We start from the raw sequence: 27,266 nt of genomic DNA on the forward strand, positions 1-27,266 counted from the left end.
TACTCAAAAATGAGTCGTACTAGTATTCTATGTGCAGTCTCGTTTATGAATGAGCTACACTTTCGCAAAATTCTCCCAATAAAACAAAGTCCAGCATTCACCATCCGTACTACCAACCTGACATGGTTAATCCATTGTGTATTGCTTTGCAGTGTTATGCCTAGATATTTAATGATGTGACTGTGTCAAGCTGCACCTTACTAATTCTGTATTTGAATGTTAAACGATTGTTTTTCCTACTTATCTGCATTAACTTACATTTTTCTACATTTAGAGCAAGCTGTTATTTATTATACCAACTAAAAATTTTGTCCAAGTCATCTTGTATACTTCTATAGTCACTCAATGACAACACCGTCCCATACACCACATACGCTATGTGAGCAACAGTATCCAAATGCCCCCAAAAACTTATGTTTTTCATGTGTTTCATGTGTTTACCAGCTACTGCCAGGTGCTCCATATTAGCGAGCTCAGTAGTCATTAGACATTGTGAAAGAGCAGAATGGGCCACTCTGCGTAGCTCACAAACTTCCAACATGTCAGGTGATTGGGTGTCACTTGTGTCATACATCTGTACATGAGATTTCCACACTCCTAAACATCCCTAGGTCCACTGTTTCCAATGTGATAATGAAATGGAAATGTGAAGGGACACGTACAGCACAAAAGCTTACAGGCCAACCTCATCTGTTGACTGACAGAGACTGCCGACATTTGAAGAGGGTCGTAATGTGTAATAGGCAGACGTCTATCCAGAACATCACACACGAATTCCAAACTGCATCAGGATCCACTGCAAGTACTATGACAGTTAGGCAGGAGGTGATAAAACTTTGATTTCATGGCTGAGCGGCTGCTCATAAGCCACACATCACACCGGTAAATGCCAAACTACACCTCGCTTGGTGTAAGTAGTGTAAACATTGGACGCTTGAACTGTGGAAAAACATTGTGTGGAGTGACTAATCATGGTACAGAATGTGGTGATCTGATGGCAGGTGCCCGGTGAACGTCATCTGCCAGCATGTGTAATGCCAACAGTAAAATTCGGAGGCGGTGGTGTTATGGTGTGGTCATGTTTTTCATGGTGGGGGCTTGCACCCCCTGTTCATAATGCACGCCCTTTGGCGGAGTGGTTACATGACAATAACATCCCTGTAATGGACTGGCCTGCACAGAGTCCTGACCTGAATCCTATAGAACACCTTTGAGATGTTTTGGAACGCAGACTTCGTGCCAGGCCTCACCGACCGACAACGGTACCTCTTCTCAGTGCAGCACTCCGTGAAGAATGGGCTGCCATTCTCTAAGAAACCTTCTGGCACCTGGTTGAACGTATGCCTGCAAGAGTGGATGCTGTCATCAAGGCTAAGGGTGAACTAACACCATATTGAATTCCAGCATTACCGATGGAGGGTGCCAGGAACTTGTAAGTCATTTTCAGCCAGGTGTCCGGATACTTTTGATCACATGGTGTACTCATGTGAGGCAGTGTAATAAACACCTGGCAGAGTTTGAAAGGGGTCTCATTTGACCAGTTGGCAGAATTGTGCAGTATCCAGGTTTGTGGGACATTCGGATGTGACAGTGGCTCAGTGTTGGACTGCAGCGTGATGTTAGGGCAGGCAGCCTCATCCTCAAGATTCTTTCCAACCACATCTGACCACCATATTGTGCACCAAGCTCATCGTAAGCCCTTCACTTCTGTGCCTGCCATCTGAGAACAGGTAGTGGACTCACTATAATATTCTGTTTCATCCTGCACTAGTCATTGGAGACTATCAACAACCAGACTAGGGAATTACTGACCCATGTGTGGGCTGCCGCCAACATGAAAACACAAACTGCTGCTTCTGGAGTGGTGCTGTAACCAGGAAGTGTGGACCACAGATGAATCATGTTACATTGTGTTCAGCAATGAACTGCAGTTCCGCACCACCCCAGATGACAATTGTCGACAAGTGTGGCATTGACCTGGGCAGAGGCCTCAGTCTTCCGATGTCTGGGAGAGAACAGCAGTGTTACTCCTGGCATCATCATGTTTGGAACAATTGGGTATGGCCGTAGGCTACGGCTGGTAGAGGTTGAGGAACAGTGGTATGACACGGGCAACCTCATGTGTTACCTCTCATGCGACAGTATCATGATGCCATTTTTCAACAGGACAGTGGTCATCCACAGATGGCTCGTGTGTTTATGAACTGTCTGCAAGATGTTGAGGTACTCCCACGGCCAGCAAAGTCTCCAGATTTGTCACTGATAGAACACGTATTAGCCCAGCTTGGATGTCAACTGCATCCCTGTGATAATATCGGGGATATCGAGGACCAGTTACAACAGTTCTGGCCCAGCTTGCCTAGTGAGAGAATACAGTGGCTTTGATATCCTGCCCAACTGAATTAGTGAGTGCATCCAGGCCAGAGGCAGTGCAACATCAAACTCATAAGTGGGTGCATACTGCCAAATTTTTTGTAAACTTGACACAAATTTGTAATTACTGAAATAACATCATCTACCCTCTCAACACATGAAGTTTCATTTCATTCCCTACTCCCCTTGTGGGTGCTTCACTTTTTTTGGTCAAGCAGTGTATTACACAGTATGCTTGGGAAGCTACAAAGGACATTTATACAGGTTTTAGGTATTCTTATTTAAATAGCAGTTCCATAGCTCACATGAAATGAGTTGCATTTCTGTAAGTTTCAAAATTTTTGTGTTTGGAACAGTGAATAAATGTACAAGAATATAAATGCAATACAAATTACAGTATTGTACAATTCATGTGGCTAACAAGGCAAATCTTGTCTGTCAGTAGATGGCTGGAGGGTAAATAAATATTTAAGTCTCTAACCCTTTTAGTTTAAGAATGACACATTATTACATTAGGTGTGGTTATTCAGTGGTGGTTGTAATGAAAATTAGATTCTGGGGAAGTTAAAACATACTTGTAGTGATTATGTGGCACCTTTCCAGTAGATCAGGTAAAAAGAGTAGGTGTCCATAAATTTGTGCTTCAAAATGATCATCAGTTTCATCAATAATGAGTTTCTGCATTTCTGTTGCTACACTGTATAAAGAGTTGTTTAAATTGGTCCGATGAAATAGTAACTTTGGTAATGCTATTGTTCAGGTGTGTTGTATAGAAAAAAAACAATTATTATTTATATTTTCAGGCTGGAGAGCAAGTTGAGGAGCTAGCAGAAGAGAATAAATCTCTGATATGGTATCTTGTAAAGCAAGTTCGTCCTGGTATGGATCTGTCAAAAGTTGTCCTGCCCACTTTTATATTAGAGCCACGGTCATTTCTTGACAAGCTGTCTGATTCCTACTATCATGCTGATATTCTTTCACAGTAAGTAAATTACTATGCATCTGTAAGTGGTCCTTGTCATTCTGGAAAGAAAACAAACAACAGCATAATATATTTATATTAAATGGAAGAGTTATTGTGTCCATACAAACTAGACTGTAAATTTTTGCTGAATCAAAGAAACATTAATGTATTTCATTCTGGTAATGGAGAACACATTTTCTCACTCTTAAGAGGACAGAAACTGTAATATTAGGTACATCACTCAATTTTATTGGTGTTTAGTGATAGTTAATTTCTTAAATGTCACCCATGGTAGGAAACTGTGTTGACAAAAAGAGCTTCCTACAGCTGAAACAGGAAATGATAAGTTTGTTGTATTGCTTGTTAATATTTACAGTGGAATTCATATTGCGATGGTGTGGTTTCGTTTTACCTACAGAAAACTCCACACACAGCTCTTGGTGGTGTATTTGTCTCGTCTTCTGCGTTACTCATGCCTTACCCATTGGAAAACAAGTAATGTTTCTCCACTGGAGAAGCTGTACTAGAACCAGAACCACTATGCATATCTAAAGGTCTCATTAAAATTTTTCCAGTTTCACTGTTACTGTGATATTAAATGAGAGAGAATTTTTGATTGAAAAATTCAATGTATTGCTACTTCTTTTATACAAAACACTGTCTAGTCCAGTTTTAACGATCACACCCTATCACAGTCACTTACTTGTAACAGACAGCTTATGGTGTTCAGCCAATCCTGTTACCGGAAAGGTTACAAACAGGTTTTCTTTGTTTTCGGATGCTCGCTTTATATTATCCAAATCAGTCCCTTCGAACATGCAGTTCTTGGTCATGACTTGCGTAGCATGCAACACAGATTGTAGCTAATTCAAAAGTCACAGTTAACACAGGAAAACTGAAACTTTTTGTGTTCATGTTTCTCACTCGTGCAATTACTTTGCAGCACTGCACAGTCAAGTTTAACTCGTAATTCTGCAACATTAGACCCACTTTTCAGAGCTCCTAATATACACATCCTACCATCGTGGCATATACAAGGGTTGGAACTTTAGTAGTGGTAACTATTTATTTACAGCTCGTACAAAATAGATAAGTGTTTCAAAGCTTTACTGACCTTCAAAGTAGTCACCAGCATTGTGTATAACCCATTGCCAGCGATGTGGAAGCCGTAGGATACTCTTAGCAGTGCCAGTTGTGTTGACAGTTCAAGCGGCGTGGTCTATTGCCCAACGAATTTGTAGCAGTTCTGAAGCGAATGCCGTGAATTGTTTCCTTCAGTTTAGAAATCGAGTTGAACTCACGAGGGCTTAAGTCTGGGGAGTGCAGTAGGTGGTATAGCACTTAGCAGCTCCATCAGTCAAACAAATCGGTAACAGCTTGCACTGTACATGCTTGAGCATTGTCCTGCAAAATGATTGTCAGGTCCTGCAGAAAGTGTCATCACTATCTTATAGAAATATTCTCTCCCCCCTCACTCGTCAATTTCTTTTTCCTAGAAAATGATACAGCAATTTTTCTTCCATGTATTTCTAAAATTACACGATCTTCCTTGAAATTCAAATTGCTCTATGCATGTATTAAAAAAATCTACCACAATTAACATTTCATTGCTCAAGCTCAGGATTATACAACTAGGTACCATTTATGTTAGTAGGTGACATCATTATCTGTGTCCTTGTATTCTTCCTAACAAGATTCCTCATCCATTTCAATCTGAACACTTTTCCGTTTATCAGATGCTTCATCATTTACACTTAAACCTTTGACCAATTCATCTGTGCTGCAGTGTTTCCTTCGTCCAAGCTTATTCAAAGATTCCTCCAAGCCACCATTAAACATGTATATTTTGACTTCATTAAACTCAGTTGTATCCCTCTTGTCAGTCAGTACTTTGAAATTCTGGTACTTGTTGTTGTTGTTGTTGTTGTTGTTCTAATACACAAAGGGCACTGCTAGCAGGTTCAAATTACCATTACCTATTCTGCAAATTATTATCAGGAAAAAGAAAACTGGCGTTCTACGGATCAGAGCGTGGAATGACAGATTCCTTAATCGGGCAGGTAGGTTAGAAAATTTAAAACGGGAAATGGGTAGGTTGAAGTTAGATATAGTGGGAATTAGTGAAGTTCGGTGGCAGGAGGAACAAGACTTTTGGTCAGGTGAATACAGGGTTATAAATACAAAATCAAATAGGGGTAATGCAGGAGTAGGTTTAATAATGAATAAAAAAATAGGAGTGCGGGTAAGCTACTACCAACAGCATAGTGAACTCATTATTGTGGTCAAGATAGACACGAAACCCATGCCAACTACAGTAGTACAAGTTTATATGCCAACTAGCTCTGCAGATGATGAAGAAATTGATGAAATGTGTGATGAGATAAAATAAATTATTCAGGTAGTGAAGGGAGACAAAAATTTAATAGTCGTGGGTGACTGGAATTCGAGAGTAGGAAAAGGGAGAGAAGGAAACGTTATAGGTGAATATGGATTGGGGCTAAGAAATGAAAGAGGAAGCCGTCTGGTAGAATTTTGCACAGAGCATAACTTAATCATAGCTAACACTTGGTTCAAGAATCATGAAAGAAGGTTGTATATATGGAAGAATCCTGGAGATACAATAAGGTTTCAGATAGATTATATAATGGTAAGACAGAGATTTAGGAACCAGGTTTTAAATTGTAAGACATTTCCAGGGGCAGATGTGGACTCTGACCACAATCTATTGGTTATGAACTGTAGATTAAAACTGAAGAAACTGCAAAAAGGTGGGAATTTAAGGAGATGGGACCTGGATAAACTGAAAGAACCAGAGGTTGTACAGAGTTTCAGGGAGAGCATAAGGGAACAATTGACAGGAATGGGGGAAAGAAATACAGTAGAAGAAGAATGGGTAGCTCTGAGGGATGTAGTAGTGAAGGCAGCAGAGGATCACGTAGGTAAAAAGACGAGGGCTAGTAGAAATCCTTGGGCAACAGAAGAAATATTGAATTTAATTTATGAAAGGAGAAAAAATAAAAATGCAGTAAATGAAGCAGGCAAAAAGGAATACAAACACCTCAAAAATGATACCGACAAGAAGTGCAAAATGGCTAAGCAGGGATGGCTAGAGGACAAATGTAAGGATGTAGAGGCTTATCTCATTAGGGGTAAGATAGATACCGCCTACAGGAAAATTAGAGAGACCTTTGGAGAAAAGAGAACCACTTGTATGAATATCAAGAGCGCAGATGGAAACCCAGTTCTAAGCAAAGAAGGGAAAGCAGAAAGGTGGAAGGAGTATATAGAGGGTCTATACAAGGGCGATGTACTTGAGGACAATATTATGGAAATGGAAGAGGATGTAGATGAAGATGAAATGGGAGATACAATACTGCATGAAGAGTTTGACTGAGCACTGAAAGACCTGAGTCGAAACAAGGCCCCGGGAGTAGACATCATTCCATTGGAACTACTGACGGCCTAGGGAGAGCCAGTCATGACAAAACTCTACCATCTGGTGAGCAAGATGTATGAGACAGGCGAAATACCCTCAGACTTCAAGAAGAATATAAAAATTCCAATCCCAAAGAAAGCAGGTGTTGACAGATGTGAAAATTACCAAACTATCAGTTTAATAAGTCACAGCTGCAAAATACTAACGTGAATTCTTTACAGACGAATGGAGAAACTGGTAGAAGCCGACCTCGGGGAAGATCAGTTTGGATTCCGTAGAAATGTTGGAACACATGAGGCAATACTGAGCCTACGACTTATCTTAGAAGAAAGATTAAGGAAAGGCAAACCTACATTTCTAGCATTTGTGGACTTAGAGAAAGCTTTCGACAATGTTGACTGGAATACTCTCTTTCAAATTATAAAGGTGGCAGTGGTAAAATACAGGGAGCGAAACGCTATTTACAATTTGTACAGAAACTAGATGGCAGTTATAAGAGTCGAGGGGCATGAAAGGGAAGCAGCAGTTGGGAAGGGAGTGAGACAGGGTTGTAGCCTGTCCCCAATGTTATTCAATCTGTATATTGAGCAAGCAGTAAAGGAAACAAAAGAAAAATTTGGAGTAGGTATTAAAGTCCATGGAGAAAAAATAAAAACGTTGAGGTTCGCCGATGACATTGTAATTCTGTCAGAGACAGCAAAGGACTTGGAAGAGCAGTTGAACGGAATGGACGGTGTCTTGATTGTAAGATATAAGATGAACATCAACAAAAGCAAAACGAGGATAATGGAATGTAGTCGAATTAATTCGGGTGATGCTGAGGGAATTAGATTAGGAAATGAAACACTTAAAGTAGTAAAGGAGTTTTGCTATTTGGGGAGCAAAATAACTGATGATGGTCGAAGTAGAGAGGATGTAAATCGTAGACTGGCAGTGGCAAGGAAAGCGTTTCTGAAGAGGAGAAATTTGTTAACATCGAGTATAGATTTAAGTGTCAGGAAGTCGTTTCTGAAATTATTTGTTTGGAATGTAGCCATGTATGGAAGTGAAACATGGACGATAACTAGTTTGGACAAGAAGAGAATAGAAGCTTTCGAAATGTGGTGCTACAGAAGAATGCTGAAGATTGGACGGGTAGATCACATAACTAATGAGGAGGTATTGAATAGAATTTTGGTGAAGAGAAGTTTGTGGCACAACTTGACAAGAAGAATGGACTTGTTGGTAGGACATGTTCTGAGGCATCAAGGGATAACAAATTTAACATTGGAGGGCAGTGTGGAGGGTAAAAATCATAGAGGGAGACCAAGAGATGAATACACTAAGCAGATTCAGAAGGATGTAGGTTGCAGAAAGTACTGGGAGATGAAGAAGCTTGCACAGGATAGAGTAACATGGAGAGCTGCATCAAACCAGTCTCAGGACTGAAGACAACAACAACAACATTCTGCAAATGCTACCCACTTCACAAACAGACTCTAGTTGCCTATACTCAGTGATTCTGCCTCATTTTCTACTTATACCCTCACCTGTTGTCTATATCTCAAATCATTGTCATCACAAATTGGAGAACACAATATATGCACATGTCATTGCTCCCTGTTAATTGATCTGTTTGTCATAACATGGCACCACCTCTCTGCTCCTCTCCTATTATTACTGGAACATGCTCATTCTGTTTACATTTACATTTTGATGGTTTTCCACATTTCCCTGGGGCTTAAAATTTTAGTTTGCTAGCTCTTCTTCCTGCATTAACTTTTCTAGCCTTTCCAAGTCATTTATATAGTTGCAAATGTCATCTGGGAGCAACAGTTATTTTGTTATGCTAATTGATGGGCACCTGCCCATGTAAACCCATGATTGTCTGTTCTGGCCTTTAACTTAATGGTTAAATATGATAAATTAGTAAAGGCAAATCTTTTTACTCTTTCCTTTTAAACTTTTCACCTGCCCAGAAACTGTTCTGTAATTCCATCTGTTTCTGTTTACCCCAATATTCTTCGAAAAATGTTTCCTTAAAATTGTTGTCACATATATCCTGCCCCCCAGTAACTGTCACACCCCATGTTCTAACATCGCCTAAGAATTTTGATATAACAAGAGCAATCTTTTGTCAATCAGTCCACAAACTAGTCAAAAATTTTCAAAATTATTTCAAAATTCTTTTGGATGCACATTTCCTGATGAATCAAAACATAAAAATTGGCTATTTGTAATACAAGCAATTTCACATAATTCCATCACCATCTTACAACCCTCACTTGGAGTATCAATTCTGATGTTATGCTCTACTTTAGACAGTCTGTTGTTGTGTTCATGAAATTTAGTTTGTACATTCCAACCTGGTTATCTATCTGATCTACATTAGTTTCTATCACTTTGACATGACCAGCTACAGCATTCACAGATCTCAAACAGTTTGAACTCTCAGCATTAATTTTACTGTCCAAAGCTTTATGATAATTTTCACAAACAAGTTCTACAGTGGCAACTTCCTGCTCAGTTTGATGTACATCCTCTTTAACCTACTGCATTCTTTGTTTGCTTCCAATAGTGATCTTTTCAACACTCTCAGTTAATTGACTTTTTAACATTTTTGGAGGACTGCCTACATTTATTCTCAACTCAAGAAATTCGTTTGTCAACCTTAGCATTAAAAAAGCAGATCTTGCTTCTACATTTTCTCAATCAGCTGCCTGGCATTCCAATTTTACATTAATTTCAGATATAAACTTCTTAAACTCATCAGCCAAACTGTTAATACTGCTAGACTGTTGGTCAGTCTTCTTATCAAGATTATCAGTCTGTTGTTTAAACTCACTAGACTGTTGTTGCGCCATATTTTTATCAGTGAAATTTTTATTCACAGTTGTTCACAACTACAAAATTGTTTTCCATAGTGCCCACCATTGCAACCAACATCTCCTGCACACTTTCCAATTCAGTTTCTTCAGATATTGCTTCATGTTCTCTCTCCTCCTCACAGGCATCAAGCCAAGTTTGGTCTCTTCTTGTACAAATTCCTGTTCATTTACATTACCCTGACTAACATAAGCAGAATCAGAATAATTAAAATCATGCAACTGACCATTGTCAAGAGTATTATCACTAAAATCGTCAAAAGGATGACTGTCAAAGTTCAAACTATTTCCCTTAGTTACATTTGTCAAGACATTTTGTTCCAGTTCCACATCCACAAATGGAGAGCGCTGAGGCACATCATAAGCTGAAACATCATTATTTACTGATTCACCTATTTGGCTTTGCTCGTGAGTGCTTGTTCCACTAGCATTCACTTTAATCTGAACTTCATCTCCTTCTCTATCAATTGCAGAACTGTCACTCTTTTCCATCATTGCAAGTCTTTTAATGCAAGCACGCAATAACAAAGATACACATAACTCATCTCCATTTGTCTGCTGTGGCCTGATCTCCAACTTCATCTATGTAAGTTTGAGGGTCACCAACCATTCTGTAAGTTGTTAGTGCTGCTCTGCTCCACTGGGTGCTAACTGCAACACTTGCCACTGCCTTGTACAATTATACACTGTGCCTTCCATCATGTGGATGTTTGCCATCCACTTCTCATCTTAAATATCGAGTTCTCATGGTATCAATCTCCAGTTTCACTTTCCCTTGTACTGCATTGTACTGTCACTAACTCACTGCCCTATACTGTCCTCTTTCAGAATTATTCTTGATCATGGTTTAACTTTATACAAACAATGTGTGGCGGCACAATTTTGTTTTGCATACAGAAAACTGTCCAATTACCTTCATAAGGTATCTTCTTCTTGTCTTCTTCAGCACTTAAGACTTGCTGTTAGAAAACAAATAATGTTTTTACTACTGGAGAAGCTGTAGTAGAACCAGTATCACTACACATATATAGTAGTGACAGTAAATTTTTTCCAGTTTTAGGATTACTGTGATACTAAATGAGAGACTGGTAAGTGCGCAACAGGATGTGCTACCTATTATGTTCCAAAATGCCATGTGTAAGAACCTCAGGTTCCATTGGTGATAGAAAGGTAGGGCCAAATGTTTTGGATAGCCCTTATGCTAGGGGCCACTTTCATTCTGGAAACATCCCCCAGGCTGTGGCTAAGCCATGTCTCCACAATATCCTTTCTTCCAGCTGTGCTAGTTCTGCAAGGTTCGCAGGAGAGCTTCTGTGAAGTTTGGAAGGTAGGAGAGGAGGTAGTGGCAGAGTTAAAGCTGTGAGGGTGGGTTGTGAGTCGTGTTTGGGTAACTCAGTTGGTAGAGCACTTGCCCCCGAAGGGCAACGTTCCCAAGTTCAAGTCTCGGTCTGGCACACAGTTTTAATCAACCAGGAAGTTTCATATCAGCACACACTCTGCTGCAGAATGAAAATTTCATTCTACTCCTCCTCTCTTTACCTAACTGAGTTCTCTGGATATGTTACTTGTTTTCCCAGTACCATAAACTGGTGAATTGCACTTTCAAAAATTCCCCTGGTGCATATTACTCATTCATGCTGTCTAGATACAGTTCTTACACTAATATATATTCTCCATTAACGGACACAACAATAATCATTTATCATATTCCTTTGCATCCACACCTTCATTCACATTAATAACAGAGTGGCAATTCATCTGGAAAACCTAGAATTCTCAGGGAATTACATTTTACCTGGAAAAATCAGAGAAATCTTACGGAATTCTGTGTTTTTAATCTAGCATTAGAATTTAATTTTATTGAGCTTTATAAACTACAAATTTCAAAATACTTCATATTTTAAAGTGTGGTAATTGTAGACTATTATTCCATATAAATTACTGATGCTGAACCTACCTCCCCCCATTCTCTCCACTGTTCATTTATCAGGAGATACTTGGAATGAACCATGGACCTTGCCATCGGTGGGGAGGCTTGCGTGCCTCAGCGATACAGATGGCCGTACCGTAGGTGCAACCACAACGGAGGAGTATCTGTTGAGAGGCCAGACAAACATGTGGTTCCTGAAGAGGGGCAGCAGCCTTTTCAGTAGTTGCAGGGGCAACAGTCTGGATGCTTGAATGATCTGGCGTTGTAACATTAACCAAAACGGCCTTGCTGTGCTGGTACTGCGAACGGCTGAAAGCAAGGGGAAACTACAGCCGTAATTTTTCCCGAGGACATGCAGCTTTACTGTATGATTAAATGATGATGGTGTCCTCTTGGGTAAAATATTCCGGAGGTAAAATAGTCCCCCATTCGGATCTCCGGGCGGGGACTACTCAAGGGGACGTCATTATCAGGAGAAAGAAAACTGGCGTTCTACGGATCGGAGCGTGGAATGTCAGATCCCTTAATCGGGCAGGTAGGTTAGAAAATTTAAAAAGGGAAATGGATAGGTTAAAGTTAGATGTAGTGGGAATTAGTGAAGTTCGGTGGCAGGAGGAACAAGACCTTTGGTCAGGTGAATACAGGGTTATAAATACAAAATCAAATAGGGGTAATGCAGGAGTAGGTTTCATAATGAATAAAAAAATAGGAGTGCGGGTTACCTACTACAAGCAGCATAGTGAACGCATTATTGTGGCCAAGATACACACAAAGCCCATGCCTACTACAGTAGTACAAGTTTATATGCCAACTAGCTCTGCAGATAATGATGAAATTGAAGAAGTGTATGACGAGATAAAAGAAATTATTCGGGTGGTGAAGGGAGACGAAAATTTAATAGTCATGGGTGACTGGAATTCGTCAGTAGGAAAAGGGAGAGAAGGAAACATAGTAGGTGAATATGGATTGGGGGGAAGAAATGGAAGAGGAAGCCGCCTTGTAGAATTTTGCACAGAGCATAACTTAATCATAGCTAACACTTGGTTCAAGAATCATAAAAGAAGGTTGATACCTGGAAGAATCCTGGAGATACTAAAAGGTATTAGATAGATTATATAATGGTAAGACAGAGATTTAGGAACCAGGTTTTAAATTGTAAGACATTTCCAGGGGCAGATGTGGATTCTGACCACAATCTATTGGATATTAACTGCAGATTGAAACAGAAGAAACTGCAAAAAGGTGGGAATTTAAGGAGATGGGACCTGGATAAGCTGAAAGAACCAGAGGTTGTACAGAGTTTCAGGGAGAGCATAAGGGAACAATTGACAGGAATGGGGGAAAGAAATACAGTAGAAGAAGAATGGGTAGCTCTGAGGGATGAAGTAGTGAAGGCAGCAGACGATCACGTAGGTAAAAAGGCGAGGGCTAATAGAAATCCTTGGGTAACAGAAGAAATATTGAATTTAATTGATGAAAGGAGAAAATATAAAAATGCAGTGAATGAAGCAGGCAAAAAGGAATACAAACGTCTCAAAAATGAGATCGACAGGAAGTGCAAAATGGCTAAGCAGGGATGGCTAGAGGACAAATGTAAGGATATAGAGGCTTGTCTCACTAGGGGTAAGATAGATACTGCCTACAGGAAAATTAAAGAGACCTTTGGAGAGAAGAGAACCACTTGTATGAATATCAAGAGCTCAGATGGCAACCCAGTTCTAAGCAAAGAAGGGAAGGCAGAAAGGTGGAAGGAGTATATAGAGGGTTTATACAAGGGCGATGTACTTGAGGACAATATTATGGAAATGGAAGAGGATGTAGACGAAGACGAAATGGGAGATAAGATACTGCGTGAAGAGTTTGACTGAGCACTGAAAGACCTGAGTCGAAACAAGGCCCCTGGAGTAGACAACATTCCATTAGAACAACTGATGGCCTTGGGAGAGCCAGTCATGACAAAACTCTACCATATGGTGAGCAAGATGTATGAGACAGGCGAAATACCCTCAGACTTCAAGAAGAATATAATAATTCCAATCCCAAAGAAAGCAGGTGTTGACAGATGTGAAAATTACCGAACTATCAGTTTAATAAGTCACAGCTGTAAAATACTAACGCGAATTCTTTACAGACGAATGGAAAAACTGGTAGAAGCGGACCTCGGGGAAGATCAGTTTGGATTCCGTAGAAATGTTGGAACACGTGAGGCGATACTAACCTTACGACTTATCTTAGAAGAAAGATTAAGAAAAGGCAAACCTACGTTTCTAGCATTTGTAGACTTAAAGAAAGCTTTTGACAATGTTAATTGGAATACTCTCTTTCAAATTCTGAAGGTGGCAGGGGTAAAATACAGGGAGCGAAAGGCTATTTACAATTTGTACAGAAACTAGATGGCAGTTATAAGAGTCGAGGGGCATGAAAGGGAAGCAGTGGTTGGGAAGGGAGTGAGACAGGGTTGTAGCCTGTCCCCAATGTTATTCAATCTGTATATTGAGCAAGCAGTAAAGGAAACAAAAGAAAAATTTGGAGTAGGTATTAAAGTCCATGGAGAAAAAATAAAAACGTTGAGGTTCGCCGATGACATTGTAATTCTGTCAGAGACAGCAAAGGACTTGGAAGAGCAGTTGAACGGAATGGACGGTGTCTTGATTGTAAGATATAAGATGAACATCAACAAAAGCAAAACGAGGATAATGGAATGTAGACAAATTAAATCGGGTGATGCTGAGGGAATTAGATTAGGAAATGAGACACTTAAAGTAGTAAAGGAGTTTTGCTATTTAGGGAGTAAAATAACTGATTATGGTTGAAGTAGAGAGGATATAAAATGTAGACTGGCAATGGCAAGGAAATCGTTTCTGAAGAAGAGAAATTTGTTATCATCGGGTATAGATTTAAGTGTCAGGAAGTCGTTTCTGAAAGTATTTGTATGGAGTGTAGCCATGTATGGAAGTGAAACATGGACGATAACTAGTTTGGACAAGAAGAGAATAGAAGCTTTCGAAATGTGGTGCTACAGAAGAATGCTGAAGATAAGGTGGGTAGATCACGTAACTAATGAGGAGGTATTGAATAGGATTGGGGAGAAGAGAAGTTTGTGTCACAACTTGACTAGAAGAAGGGATCAGTTGGTAGGACATGTTTTGAGGCATCAAGGGATCACAAATTTAGCATTGGAGGGCAGTGTGGAGGGTAAAAATCGTAGAGGTAGACCACGAGATGAATACACTAAGCAGATTCAGAAGGATGTAGGCTGCAGTAGGTACTGGGAGATGAAGAAGATTGCACAGAATATGGTAGCATGGAGAGCTGCATCAAACCAGTCTCAGGACTGACGACCACAACAACAACAACAACAACAACAACAACCTGGAATTCTAAGCTGTGTTTTTCTTTTTATGTCTGAGTAGCCACCCTGAATAATAGCACATGTTGAATCAGCAATAAATAATAAAAGACAGAATATTCACAGAAGAGCAAATTTTGTTTACAAAATACTTTGCTTGGAATGTTTGGGATTTCATTATCTGTATGATAGTGGCATTGTTCCACCACAGGCATTATTACTTACTGCTAGCTGGAGTGCAAGAGCACATTAGTTACGCTTGCACATGAGTGGCTAGTTGCTGTCGTTAACTGCTATAGGCACACTGTAAAGGTGCTGTGTCACAAAGTGTGTGGGAAGATTTTTCTCAAGTTCATCTTGATTAAACAGAAATTGATTTCCAGGCAAATCGTAGGGTAAAGAGGTGCTGATTGTACTGGGGAATTTTAAGTTTTTTAAAGAGAGACATCTGAAATAAATGTTTGTTGAAAATATTATTGTAAAGTGGATTGGTAGTTTAGTTGTCCTGTAGTTGCAGAGTAGTAGTTACAGATTAGTGTTGAAGTCTCAGTAGGTACATCTCCATATTGGTAACAAATGACACTGTTACAAGATCTTTTCATATTAGAGGTAAAGGGTTACCTAACATTCACAGTGTGTTCTGATAAGGAATTCTTATCTTTATATCTTGAGTGATGTTAATTCTGGTGTGATAGCTCAGCCATCTACCAGGAAATGTTTACATTTACAAAACAAAAGTATGGAAAGGATAGATTTCACCTCACCATATAAGGTAGCTGTCGAGTCACAGACAAGCACAATGAAAAAAAAAAAAAAAAAAAAAAAAAAAAAAAATCCTTTAAATGTGATTCCTAATACTGCATTGAGTGGCCTTATCCTGTCTGCACCATGTCTCTACATGCTCCCATAGCCTGCACTAGCAACTTCCCCACCCTTGTCATGCTATCCTTTCTCCTCCCTGCGTGACACCGGTTGCTTATCCTTGCCTAGGTTGCTGTTCACATGAGATGCAGTCACTGTCTGTTGTCAACACCTGGATACAGCAGACATATGAGATTTGAATGTGTATGATTTCCTGCTTCTGAAAAAGGACTTTGTACAAAATCTGAAATATTTCTAACATTCTGTTTCATTGAGCCTATCTGTGACTCACTGCCTCCTGTATGAAGTGATGCAATCTGCCGTTTCCATATTGTTCTTATTTCATGCTGGACTTTCCATTGTTATATTTACAAAATATTGGGCACATAAAAATAGACAAAAGAGTACATAAGCCTGTTACATACATAATTACATTGTAACAGTTCTTATAGATATCAAAGGAATTGCAAATAGTCCTTAAAGTAGCCAAGCTCATTTTCTACTGCCTGTCCACAGTTCTACATTTTACTTTTAACCTGCTGTGCAACAGGTGCTAACTCTGGCAAAGCTTCACAATATTGGAGCCACTATTCTTGCATATGTTCATTGCTAAAATGAAATATGTTAGCATCTATTTTAGATTTGACATGACCACCTGCTTATCCAAATTTTTTTTTTTTTTTTTTTTTTTTTTTTTTTTCTTCAAATATCTTTTGATGTTTCTCTTTGTTTCTTTTTGTACTTAGGTGACCATTTTTGCAAAAACTGCTCATGTTCCCTCATTTTGTTTTCTGTACGCTCAGAGAGGTTATCAAGTGCTTATAGATGCAAAAGAGCAGCTTACTATTAAGTAGATGGTGTTTAAGGACCCAGTCTTGAATCAGTATTGTCATGTCAAAACTACTGTCAAGTCCAGATCTAAAAGCAGGGTCATCAGTGAAGTAAAACACTTAGATTGAAAGCACATTTATTATGTACAGGCAGAACAGAAATGAATTCTTGGAGGGAGTGTGCAGCTATACAAACATTTAATATTCCAGAATGCTGGTATTTATATAGACATCGAATATTCCAGAATATACAAACAAAAGATATTTCAAGAAATCCAGAAATTATAAATACTAACTAACAAATAATTCCTGTTGGTCAGGTTAGAACTGGTGACATTGAACACATTAAACAGCAATGCTAACCACTGCACCACATTCCGTATGCTGTAGGCTGTGGAATTGCTCCCTCTCCTGAAGAAACAGTGACCCGCTGTTGCAGAAGTTCTCACTGGAGCCAACTACAGCATACTGGATCTAGGTATGCCAGTGGGCCTTTGTATGGTGGTTTTGGCAGATACTCTCATTCTGCTCACATTGTTACATCCTTTCACCATGATGAGCATCAAAGGTATCCCCTCCCGACAGAGCTTCGCGATCATAGAGTGGGTCTTCAGTTTCCTCGAAACCCCTCCCCCCCCCCCCCCCCCCATCTTCAATCTGAGTCTCCTGGACTGTAATAGGGCTCCATACAGAGGACCTGGGTGATGTCTCGGTGCTTCTTTCTTCTTGGCGAAGGGTCATGATCGAAGATTTCGTATTCGATGTCCAACAAAGGATATGATACAGTCCTAAGTAGTGCTTTAGTAACTTTTGTCATAGTCCTACTTTCTCCACAGGTATAAAAATTCAGTCCCGTGGGCTGTATCTCAGTGGCTAGTGCATGAGATTGTAGTGCTCTCAGTTGTTGTCATGGTCCTCCTCTTCCCATGCATCCAGGGTCCATATGCGAATCAGCTGTCTTGCTTCTTTTGCCGTGGTGATGAGGTGTTTCACATAGTCATGGTGAGTATAGTTTAGCTGGGACGGGAACAGTGTATATATTGTTGTTTCGGCCTCACAACTGAGGAGCATGACGACGGTGTGAAGCCTGCAGTGTCTTGCTTCACTGTATTGTATCTCTCTGTTCAACATTATCTACATCTACACGATTACCCTGCGATTCACAACTAAGTGCCTGACAAAGGGTTCATCAGACTATTTTCACACTATTTCTCTTCTGTTTCACTCCTGAACAGTGCGCAAGAAAAACAAACACTTAAGTCTTTCTGTGCAAGCTCTGACTTATTTTTATTATGATGGTCATTCCTTCGTATATAGGTGGCTGTCAACAAAATATTTTTGCATTAGCTGGAGAAAGCTGGTGATTGAAGTTTTGTGAAAAGATCTTGCTGCAACAAAAACCACCTTTGTTTTAATGGCTGCCACCCCATCTCACTTACATATCCATTGCACTCTCTCCCTTATTTCATGATAATATAAAATGAGCTGCCCTTCTTTGAACATTTTTGATGTCTCTCCTTGATTCTATCTGGCAAGTATCCCACACAGCAATACTCAAGCAGAGGGCAGAGAAGTGTAGTGTAGGCAATCTTTTTAGTGGATTTGTTGCAACATCCAAGTGTAATTTTTGGTTCACCTTCCCCACAACATTATCTATGTGATCATTCCAGTTTAAGTTGTTTGTAATTGTTATTCCTAGGCATTTATTTGAATTGACAGCCTTTAGGTGTGTGTGATTTATTTCGTAACCAAAATTTAATGACTACCTTTCCGTACTCATGTAAATGACATCACACATTTCTCTATTTACAATCAATTTCCACTTTTTGCACCATATAGATATCATGTCTAAATAATTTTGCAATTAGTATTGATCTTCTGTTGATTTTACTAGACAGTAAATGGCAGCAGCATCTGCAATCAATCTAAGATGGCAGCAGAGATGGTCTCTGAAATCATTTTTATAGATTAGGAACAGCAGAGGGCATATAACACTTCCTTGGTGAACACCACGTATCACTTCTGTTTTACTAGATGACTTTCTGTCAGTTATTAAGAACAGTGACCTATCTGACAGGAAATCATGAATCCAATCAGCTAAGATGATACTCCATAGGCACGCAATTTGATTATAACCAGCTTGTGAGGATGTCAAAAGCCACATGGAAATCTAGAAAAATGGAATCAATTTTAGATCCCTTGTTGACCAGTGCTCATTACTTCATGAGAATAAAGAGCTAGATGTGTCGCACAAGAATTATGTCCAGAATGAGATTTTCACTCTGCAGCGGAGTGTGCGCTGATATGAAACTTCCTGGCAGATTAAAACTGTGTGCCCGACTGAGACTCGAACTCGGGACCTTATTGCAATATCCTTTCTTTCAGGAGTGCTAGTTCTGCAAGGTTCGCAGGAGAGCTTCTGTAAAGTTTGGAAGTTAGGAGATGAGGTACTGGCAGAAGTAAAGCTGTGAGTACCGGGCGTGAGTCATGCTTCGGTAGCTCAGTTGGTAGAGCACTTGCCCGCGAAAGGCAAAGGTCCCGAGTTCGAGTCTCGGTCAGGCACACAGTTTTAATCTGCCAGGAAGTTTCATATCAGCGCACACTCCGCTGCAGAGTGAAAATCTCATTCTGGAAACATCCCCAGGCTGTGGCTAAGCCATGTCTCCGCAATATCCTTTCTTTCAGGAGTGCTAGTTCTGCAAGGTTCGCAGGAGAGCTTCTGTAAAGTTTGGAAGGTAGGAGACGAGGTACTGGCAGAAGTAAAGCTGTGAGTACCGGGCGTGAGTCGTGCTTCGGTAGATCAGTTGGTAGAGCACTTGCCCGCGAAAGGCAAAGGTCCCGAGTTCGAGTCTCGGTCGGGCACACAGTTTTAATCTGCCAGGAAGTTTCAAGAATTATGTCTTCTGAATCTGTGTTGACTACATGTCAATATATCATTTTCTTGGAGGCAATTCATAATGTTCAAACGTAGTATATGTTCGAAAACCATACTGCAAACTGATGTCAGTGGTATGGGTCTGTAATTTAGCAGTTTACTCCTATTTAGTTTCTTGATTTTTGGTGTGACACGTCCAACGTTCCAGTCCTCAGGTTCAGATCTTTAATTTTGTGAGCATTTTTATGTATGAGTGCTAAGTATGGAACTATTATATCTGAATACTCTAAAAGGAATTTGGTTGGTATACAGTCTGGACCAGACGTCTTGCCTTTATTAAGTGATTTAAGCTACTTCTTTACTCAGAGGATATTGATGTCTAAGCTACTCGTCTTGGCAGTTGTTCTTGATTTGAATCCTGGAATGTTTACTGTGTCTTTGGTGAAGGAATTTTGGAAAACTGTGTTTCGCAACTCTGCTTTACAGCAGTCTCATCTGTAACATTAGCATTGATATTGTGTAGTAATGGATTGACTACATCTTTGCCACTGGTGTACTTTACTTATGACCGGAACTTTTTTGGACTTTTCTTCCAGATTTCGAGACAGATTTTATGCTCAAATCTGTGCTCAGTATCAAGCTTCTGTAAAACTCCAGCAATCTTTGGGATTTTGCTATCTTTTAAATTTGGCATGCTTTTTCATTTCCTCTGCAACAGTGTTCTGACTTGTTTTGTGCACCATGGGGCATCAGTTGGGTCTCTTAACAATTTATTTGCTATAAATTTGTCAATTGCTGTTGCTACTATTTCTTTGAATCTAAACTACATCTGGTCTATGCTTCCATAGTTAATTCAGGAGGAATGGAGACTGTCTCTTAGGAAGGCAACAGGAAAATTTTATCTGCTGTGTTAAATAGATATATTGTTTTTATTTTTGGTGGGCCTTAATGTTGTGGTATTCAGTCTCCCTAAAATAACTTTTTGGTCATTAGTCCCTATTTACTCAGCTAATTTGTTAATAAGAGGTCAAATTTTCACAACCATTTACACTTTTACTGGGCACTTGAACTAACCGCTCAAAATAATTTTCGGGAAAAGCATTTAGTACGACTTTGGATGATGATCTACACTTACCACTGGCTTTGAACATGTATTTTCACGAACATATTGAGGGCAGATCACCAAGTGAGATAGCACAGTGGTTAGCACACCAGACTTGCATTCAGGAGGACGACAGTTGAAACTCTCATCCTGCCATCCAGATTTAGGTTTTCTGTGATATCCCTAAATGACTTCAAGCAAATGTTAGGATGGTTCCTTTGAAAGGAAACGGCCAATTTCATTCCCCATCCTTCACACCATCTGAGCTTGTGCTCTGTCACTAATGATTTCGATATTGATGGGACGTTAAACCCAATCTTCCTTCCTTTGAGGGTAGAGTGAAGTATATAAATGTTTGAGTTGACTATCTAATTGAGGTGATTTTCACGTTTTCTTTGAACCTTTCAACAAATGTATCATCCGAGTCAGGGGGCTGCAAAAGGAACTAATTATTAATTTATTCCAGATCTCAAGCATAAACAACTTCTACCCATACAAAATCACATAACATATCTACTTAAATTTTGCTGCAAGATAAAATACTACTAACAGTAACAAATTGGCCATCACCAACTGTATTTAACCTACCTTTTCTCCGAACTGTTAGGTCTTCATAAGGATTCTGACTGAACGTACATCCAGTGTTAGCCAGCTTTCATTGCGTATTATCATTTGAGCTTCAGAGCTTTCTATTAATGCATGGAGATTCGATTTTTTCCCCAGCAGTGTTCATCAAGAACATATCTGCCAGTGTCTTATTAAGGCATTATGTGAGGCCATTCGACTGAGGATGCTAGGGAGTAGTTGTCCTGTGAGTGATGTCGCAACATGAAATTACCTTTGATACTAATCTTGACTGTAAAAATCTTCGATGATCAGAGATCTTTACAAAGGGTGCTGCAGCATTCAGCACAGTTTAGTGGAAGCATAGTGGGCAAGGTAATCATTCCAGACCATGTCCATCGGTTAGAGTTTGTTGACTGTGGGAACCTCCCCAAGAGGTCAAATGGTGCTGTTACAGATGGGATTGATAAATAATGCTGTATTAACCAGGTTGAACTCAATAACGTCATGTTTTCTTTGATGACGTGCCTTCTTATGTAAATTTTGCTTGTGTAGGGTTCACTTATTTTTGGCACTGTAGTAAGGAGACTTGCAAAATAGAGATGTGGAATGATCTGAAATTCCCACATCCAGGCATAATTTGTTTGTTGTCAAATTTATAATTTGTAAGACAGTTGTGCATAAAGGTTGCTGTGTGCTGCATTTTCCTAGAGTAGTACTCTAAATTTTGACTGAATGTGTATTTTTTAAATTAAACTAATAAATTTCGCTGTTTCACAGGATTTATTTTATTTTGTTATTTCACACGTCTAGTTCCGTAGAACTAAATTGAGGAACAAAACTCCATGGTCATAGACTGTTTCAGTACTTGAAATGACAACAGAAAAGTAATAACAGATAAAATAAAACAGTTTATCAATCCTAAAAAGAGTCAAGCTATAAGTTTATGTAAATGCAATCAATAGTATAACACAGGAATTATCTTAATTTTTCACGAAACTCCTCGACAGAATAGGAATGACACATAAGGAAACTCTTCAGTTCAGAGATTAAAGTGCATGGATTAGTGGTAAGATTTTGGAATTCTTGTAGTAGCTTATTGAAAATGGATGCAGCAGAATACTGCACACCTTTCTGCACAAGAGTCAAAAAAGTGCAATCCAAATGCAGATTAGATTTCTGCTTAGTATTAACCGAATGAAAGCTGCTAATTCTTGGAAATAAACTGATATTATTATCAAAAAATGACAGTAAAGGCTGATCATACTAGACTGTTGCATGTAGGGTGATGAGTTCAAAACTCATCTGAACTGTAAAATTTTAATTTGCATGTTCAGTTAGAGTACATCCTAGAAGTATCCATAAATGTCAAGAATCATTGTACTGGAACATTCTGTAACTGTATATATACCATATGTGTTCTGGCTGGAGGCAGTTAGCTTTAAAACGGTGAAAAAGTCAAGACGCAGGCGAAGTTACGTTCCTACAATGCTGCATGAGGAACCTGTTTGGGCACCAAGGAAGACTGACATATGGAGGACCCAGGATAACCAACCGGTATGTTTCCACTGTGGATGACCAGGACATAGGGTGCGCTGTTGTCAAGAAAGCTGCGGATATTTGATGATGCCAACGCCAGAAGACAGCAGACCGATCTTAGCTGATATCAACTCTGGGACGACGAAGATGAACAAGAAGGTGTGGGTGCAGGACGACGTAGGTCACCATTGCCGCAAGCTAGCTGCTGGAGAGGATGCTCCCCAACACGCAGATCAAGGTCTCCATCACCGTTTAGAAGCTCCAGCCGATCACCTAGCCGCCGAAACCTGGAAAACTAAAGGGTGCGACCTTCCTTGGAGGTGAGGCTGCCAAAGAGAAAAATTCTCCACAGTTGATCACTTCAAAAATGATAGGAAACTACGTTGATATCCTCATGGATGGCTGACCAGTCCAAGCTCTTGTGGACTCTGGAGCATCGTATTCAGTCATTTCGGAGAAGTACCGTCGCCAGTTGCAGAAAACCGTATTCGTCAACAACAAAACATCTCTGCTGAAGGTGACTAATGGGAAATGTGTAAAACCTACAGGAAGGTGTGCCATTCGTCTGGGTATAAGTGGCTATATGCAGCCCTTAGAATTCATCATCTTACAAGAGTGTAGTCATGACATCATTCTCGGATGGGACTTTTTGAAAGCTTCTCAGGCAATTATAGATTGTGGTCGCTGTGGTGACTATGTGTGCTGGACGAAGTGATCATTCTTGCAGTCAGCACTAGAAAGGTAACTGTCATGTATCATGCCATGCATTAAACCATGGATCTTGTAGTGGAATGTAAGAGAAGCATACCACTGAAGAATAACTTGGTCATCCCAGACTCTGTCTTCTCATTTAAGAACGGATTCAGTGAATTGTGGATAGTTAACTGTCACTGAGGACAACAGATCCTTCCAAGACGCATGTGCGTAGCAAATGCGGAACCATTAATTGCCGAACAGCTGAGCATCATAGAAATCTCCCATGCCAAGTCTGTGGGCAAAATTGATGCTACCACTAAGAGACAAAATCTTCTAGCTCGACTATCACCGGATCTCACTAAGGAACAACAGAAGACGCTACTTGCCATTCTTCAAGAGTTCTCTGAATGCTTCAATCCACAGGTTAAGAGCAAATTAGGCAAATCAACGGTGAAGCACTGGATTAGCTCTAGAGACCATCAACCAATAAGCCAGAGAATATACCGTGTGTCAGCAATGGAATGTCAAATAATTCGCAGTGAGGTAGAGAAAATCAAGAGGAATGACATCATTCAGCCGTCACAGAGCCTATGGTTGTCACAAGTGGTTCTCGTCAGGAAGAAGGATGGCAGTTGGCGCTTTTGTATTTATTACAGGAAGCTTAGTAAGATAACTAAAAAGGACATTTCCCCCCCTCCACAAATTGATGATACACTAGATTGTCTGAATGGGGCTAAGTTTTTCTCAACCGTGGACATGTACTCAGGATAGTGGCAATCGAAGTAGGTGAGGCTGATCGTGAGAAAACTGCATTCATCACACCTGAGGGCCTGTATAAGTTTAAGGTAATGCCATTTGGTTTGTGTAATGCACCAGCAACTTTTGAACAGATGATGGATAAGCTTCTAAGTCACCTGAAGTGGACAATGTGTCTTTGTTATTTAGGTGACATTATAGTGTTCTCAGAGACATTTGATGAACACGTAAAAAGACTGAGGGCCATTCTTAAGTGTCTTCAACAAGGTGGACTGAAACAAAAGAAATCAAAATACTTGGACACTTTGTGTCAAACGAAGACCCAGAAAAGGGGAGATCTATAATGGAATTTCCTATTCCTAAAAGTATTAGAGATGTGAGAAGCTTATTACCATCATTTTATCAAAGACTTTTGTATCAAAGCCAGGCCACTCCAAGAGTTCTTAAAAGCTGATGCTAAATTTATCTGGGGTGGTGCTCAACAAGATTCTTTCGATGTGCTGCGAAAAGCTCTGACAACTGACTCTGTACTTGGTCTGTATGATGAGAGAGCACCTACAGAACTACACGCAGATCCCAGTGGGTATGGGATCGGTGCTGTTCTGTTGCAAACTTTTGATGGAAAAGAGAAGGTTATAGTCTGCCCAGAGAAACTACTCTACTACAGAAAGAGAATGTCTTGCTGTGATCTGGGCCATGTGCAAATTTTGACAGTATCTCTATGGAAGGCCATTCACAGTTGTTACAGACCATCATTCACTTTGTTGGTTGACAGGTCTTCAGGATCCAACAGGGCAACTCGCCAGGTGCGCACTATGTCTTCAAGAGTATGACATTACCATAGTGTACAAAAGTGGAGGAAAACACCAAGATGCCGACTGTCTCTCAAGAAACCCTGTGCACGACCATCAAGACTTTGACGAAGATAGTGACTGTGTTGCTGCACTCCAGGATCTCTCTGCTGAGCATAAGAAGGGCACCAAGATATCTCAAATTATGCTTGCCTTAAATCGGTCAGAGGATGTGAAAGGACAATTTAAGTCAGTTAATGGATTACTTTGCAAGAAAAACGTTGATCCATTTGGAAAGAGGTGGCTACCGGTGATTCCTAAACACATGGCTACCAGTGATTCCTAAACACATGCACTTAGATGTTCTACAGAAATTCCATGACACACCTGAGGCCGCACATTTAGGACTTATTAAGACATACGATAGGATCTGCAAGAGATTTTTCTGGCCAGGTGTATTTAGGAGAGTCCATCACTATGTGTCACACTGTCGAGAGTGCCAGAGGAGAAAGGCATTTCCTCAAAAACCACCTGGCTGACTCAAACTTAGCTGAAACGCCTTTCCAGCATGTTTGGATTGACCTTGGACGATTTCCAACGTCTGCTAGTCTGTAGCTCTCAGCAGTATTTTGCAAGTGTAGTAGGTTGATGCATAGCTTGTCGCAGAACCTCCAAATCTTCCACTCAGCTCAGAATTAGAGCACCCACAATTAGTTCTGGAGACAGTTCTCCACATTACGAGTGTCCTTGAAATTATTCGAGCAAGTCTGGTCTTCTCTTCTTAGTTGCTAGGGTGATTCAACAATAAATTCAGAACCTAGATGACAGATGTTCTTCATTTCAGCATGACCATGATCAATGTCCGCAGCTCGTGGCCTAGTGGCTAGCGTTGCTGCTTCTGGATCACAGGGTCCTGGGTTCGATTCTGGGCCGAGTTGGGGATTTTCTCTGCCCGGGGACTGGGTGTTTGCGTTGTCCTCATCATTTCATCTTCATCATTCATGACAGTGGATCAGTTAGACTGTGCGAAAAAATTGGGACTTTGTACAGGCACTGATGACCGCGCAGTTGGGCGCACCACAAACCAAACATCACCACCACCATGATCAACAGTTGGTTGCACCCTCCTCCCTTTTGGCTCCAGAAACAGCCTCTTCAACATGATAAAAGGGGCCTCCAAGAATACACACACAGTGAACAATATGATCTGTCCCATCGCTTGCTGCAGTTTCCCTAAGGGGTACCATTATTCATCATATGTTTGAATTGCTGATACTTAACAGACCCCTACCTTATTGCTCTTGATTCTTCCTACATCTGCATCAGTACTCTGCAAGGCACTGTATATTGCTTTTTTGGCGGAGGTTATGTTGTTCTGCTACTAGTCATTTCCCTTTCTGTTCCAGTTGCATTAAAAGTGAGGGAGAAACAGCTGCCTATATGCCTCCATATGAACCCTAATCTGTTACCTTATGTTTGTGGTTCTTAAGTGAAATGTACATTGGTGGCAGTAGGGCAAGTCTATGGTCAGCATCAAATGCTGGTTCTCTAAATTTTCTGAATTGTGTTCTTCAAACAGAACATTGTCTCCCATCAGGGGATTCCAATTTGAGTTCCCGAAGCATCTCCATAATACTTGCATGTTGATCAAACCTCATGGTAACAAATCTAGCAGCCCACTTCTGAATTGCTTTGATGTCTTCCTTTAATCCACCCTCGTGAAGATCCAAAACGCTTCAGCAGTAGTCAAGAATGGGTTGCCATAGTGTCTTACATGCAGTCTCTTTTACAGATATACCACACTTACCTAAAACTCTCCCAGTAAGCTGAAGTTGAGTATTCACCTTCCATCTACAGTCCTTACATGCTTGTTTCATTCCGTATCTCTTTGCAGCATTATGCTGACATATTTAATTGACCTGACTGTGTCAAGTAGCACACTAGTAATGCTGTATTCGAACTTTATGGTATTGTTTTTCCTACTCGTCTCCATTAACTTATATTTTTCTACATTTAGAGGTAACTGCCATTCAGTGCTCCAGACATGAGACATTGGAGCCTTCCCAACAGGTAAAGTGGAACTCGCATCTCATTTTTAGCCTGATGGGGATCCCAGACACTCGAACAATACTCAAGAATGTGTTGCACTAGCATTCTATATGCAGTTTCCTTTATAGATGAACTACTCTTTCCCAAAATTCCCTCAATAAAATGAAGATAAGCATTTCCATTCCCTACTACCAACCTGGCATCCTCATTCCATTTCGTATCACTTTACAATGTTGCAGCTAGATGTTTAATTGATGTGACTGTGTCAAGCAGCACATTTCTAATGC

The 27,266-nt window shown here is 40.1% G+C and overlaps 1 protein-coding gene across 1 annotated transcript in view; it reads left to right on the top strand.

Moving 5' to 3' along the window:
• LOC124722300 (oxysterol-binding protein-related protein 8) overlaps nucleotides 1-27,266 on the top strand; it is a 211,438-nt gene that overhangs the window by 91,049 nt on the left and 93,123 nt on the right. Inside the window, 1 exon segment of the mRNA XM_047247483.1 lies at nucleotides 3,177-3,355. Within this exon segment, the coding sequence (XP_047103439.1) occupies nucleotides 3,177-3,355 (179 nt within the window).

This window comes from Schistocerca piceifrons, chromosome X (assembly GCF_021461385.2).
Source record: "Schistocerca piceifrons isolate TAMUIC-IGC-003096 chromosome X, iqSchPice1.1, whole genome shotgun sequence".
NCBI lineage: Eukaryota > Metazoa > Arthropoda > Insecta > Orthoptera > Acrididae > Schistocerca > Schistocerca piceifrons.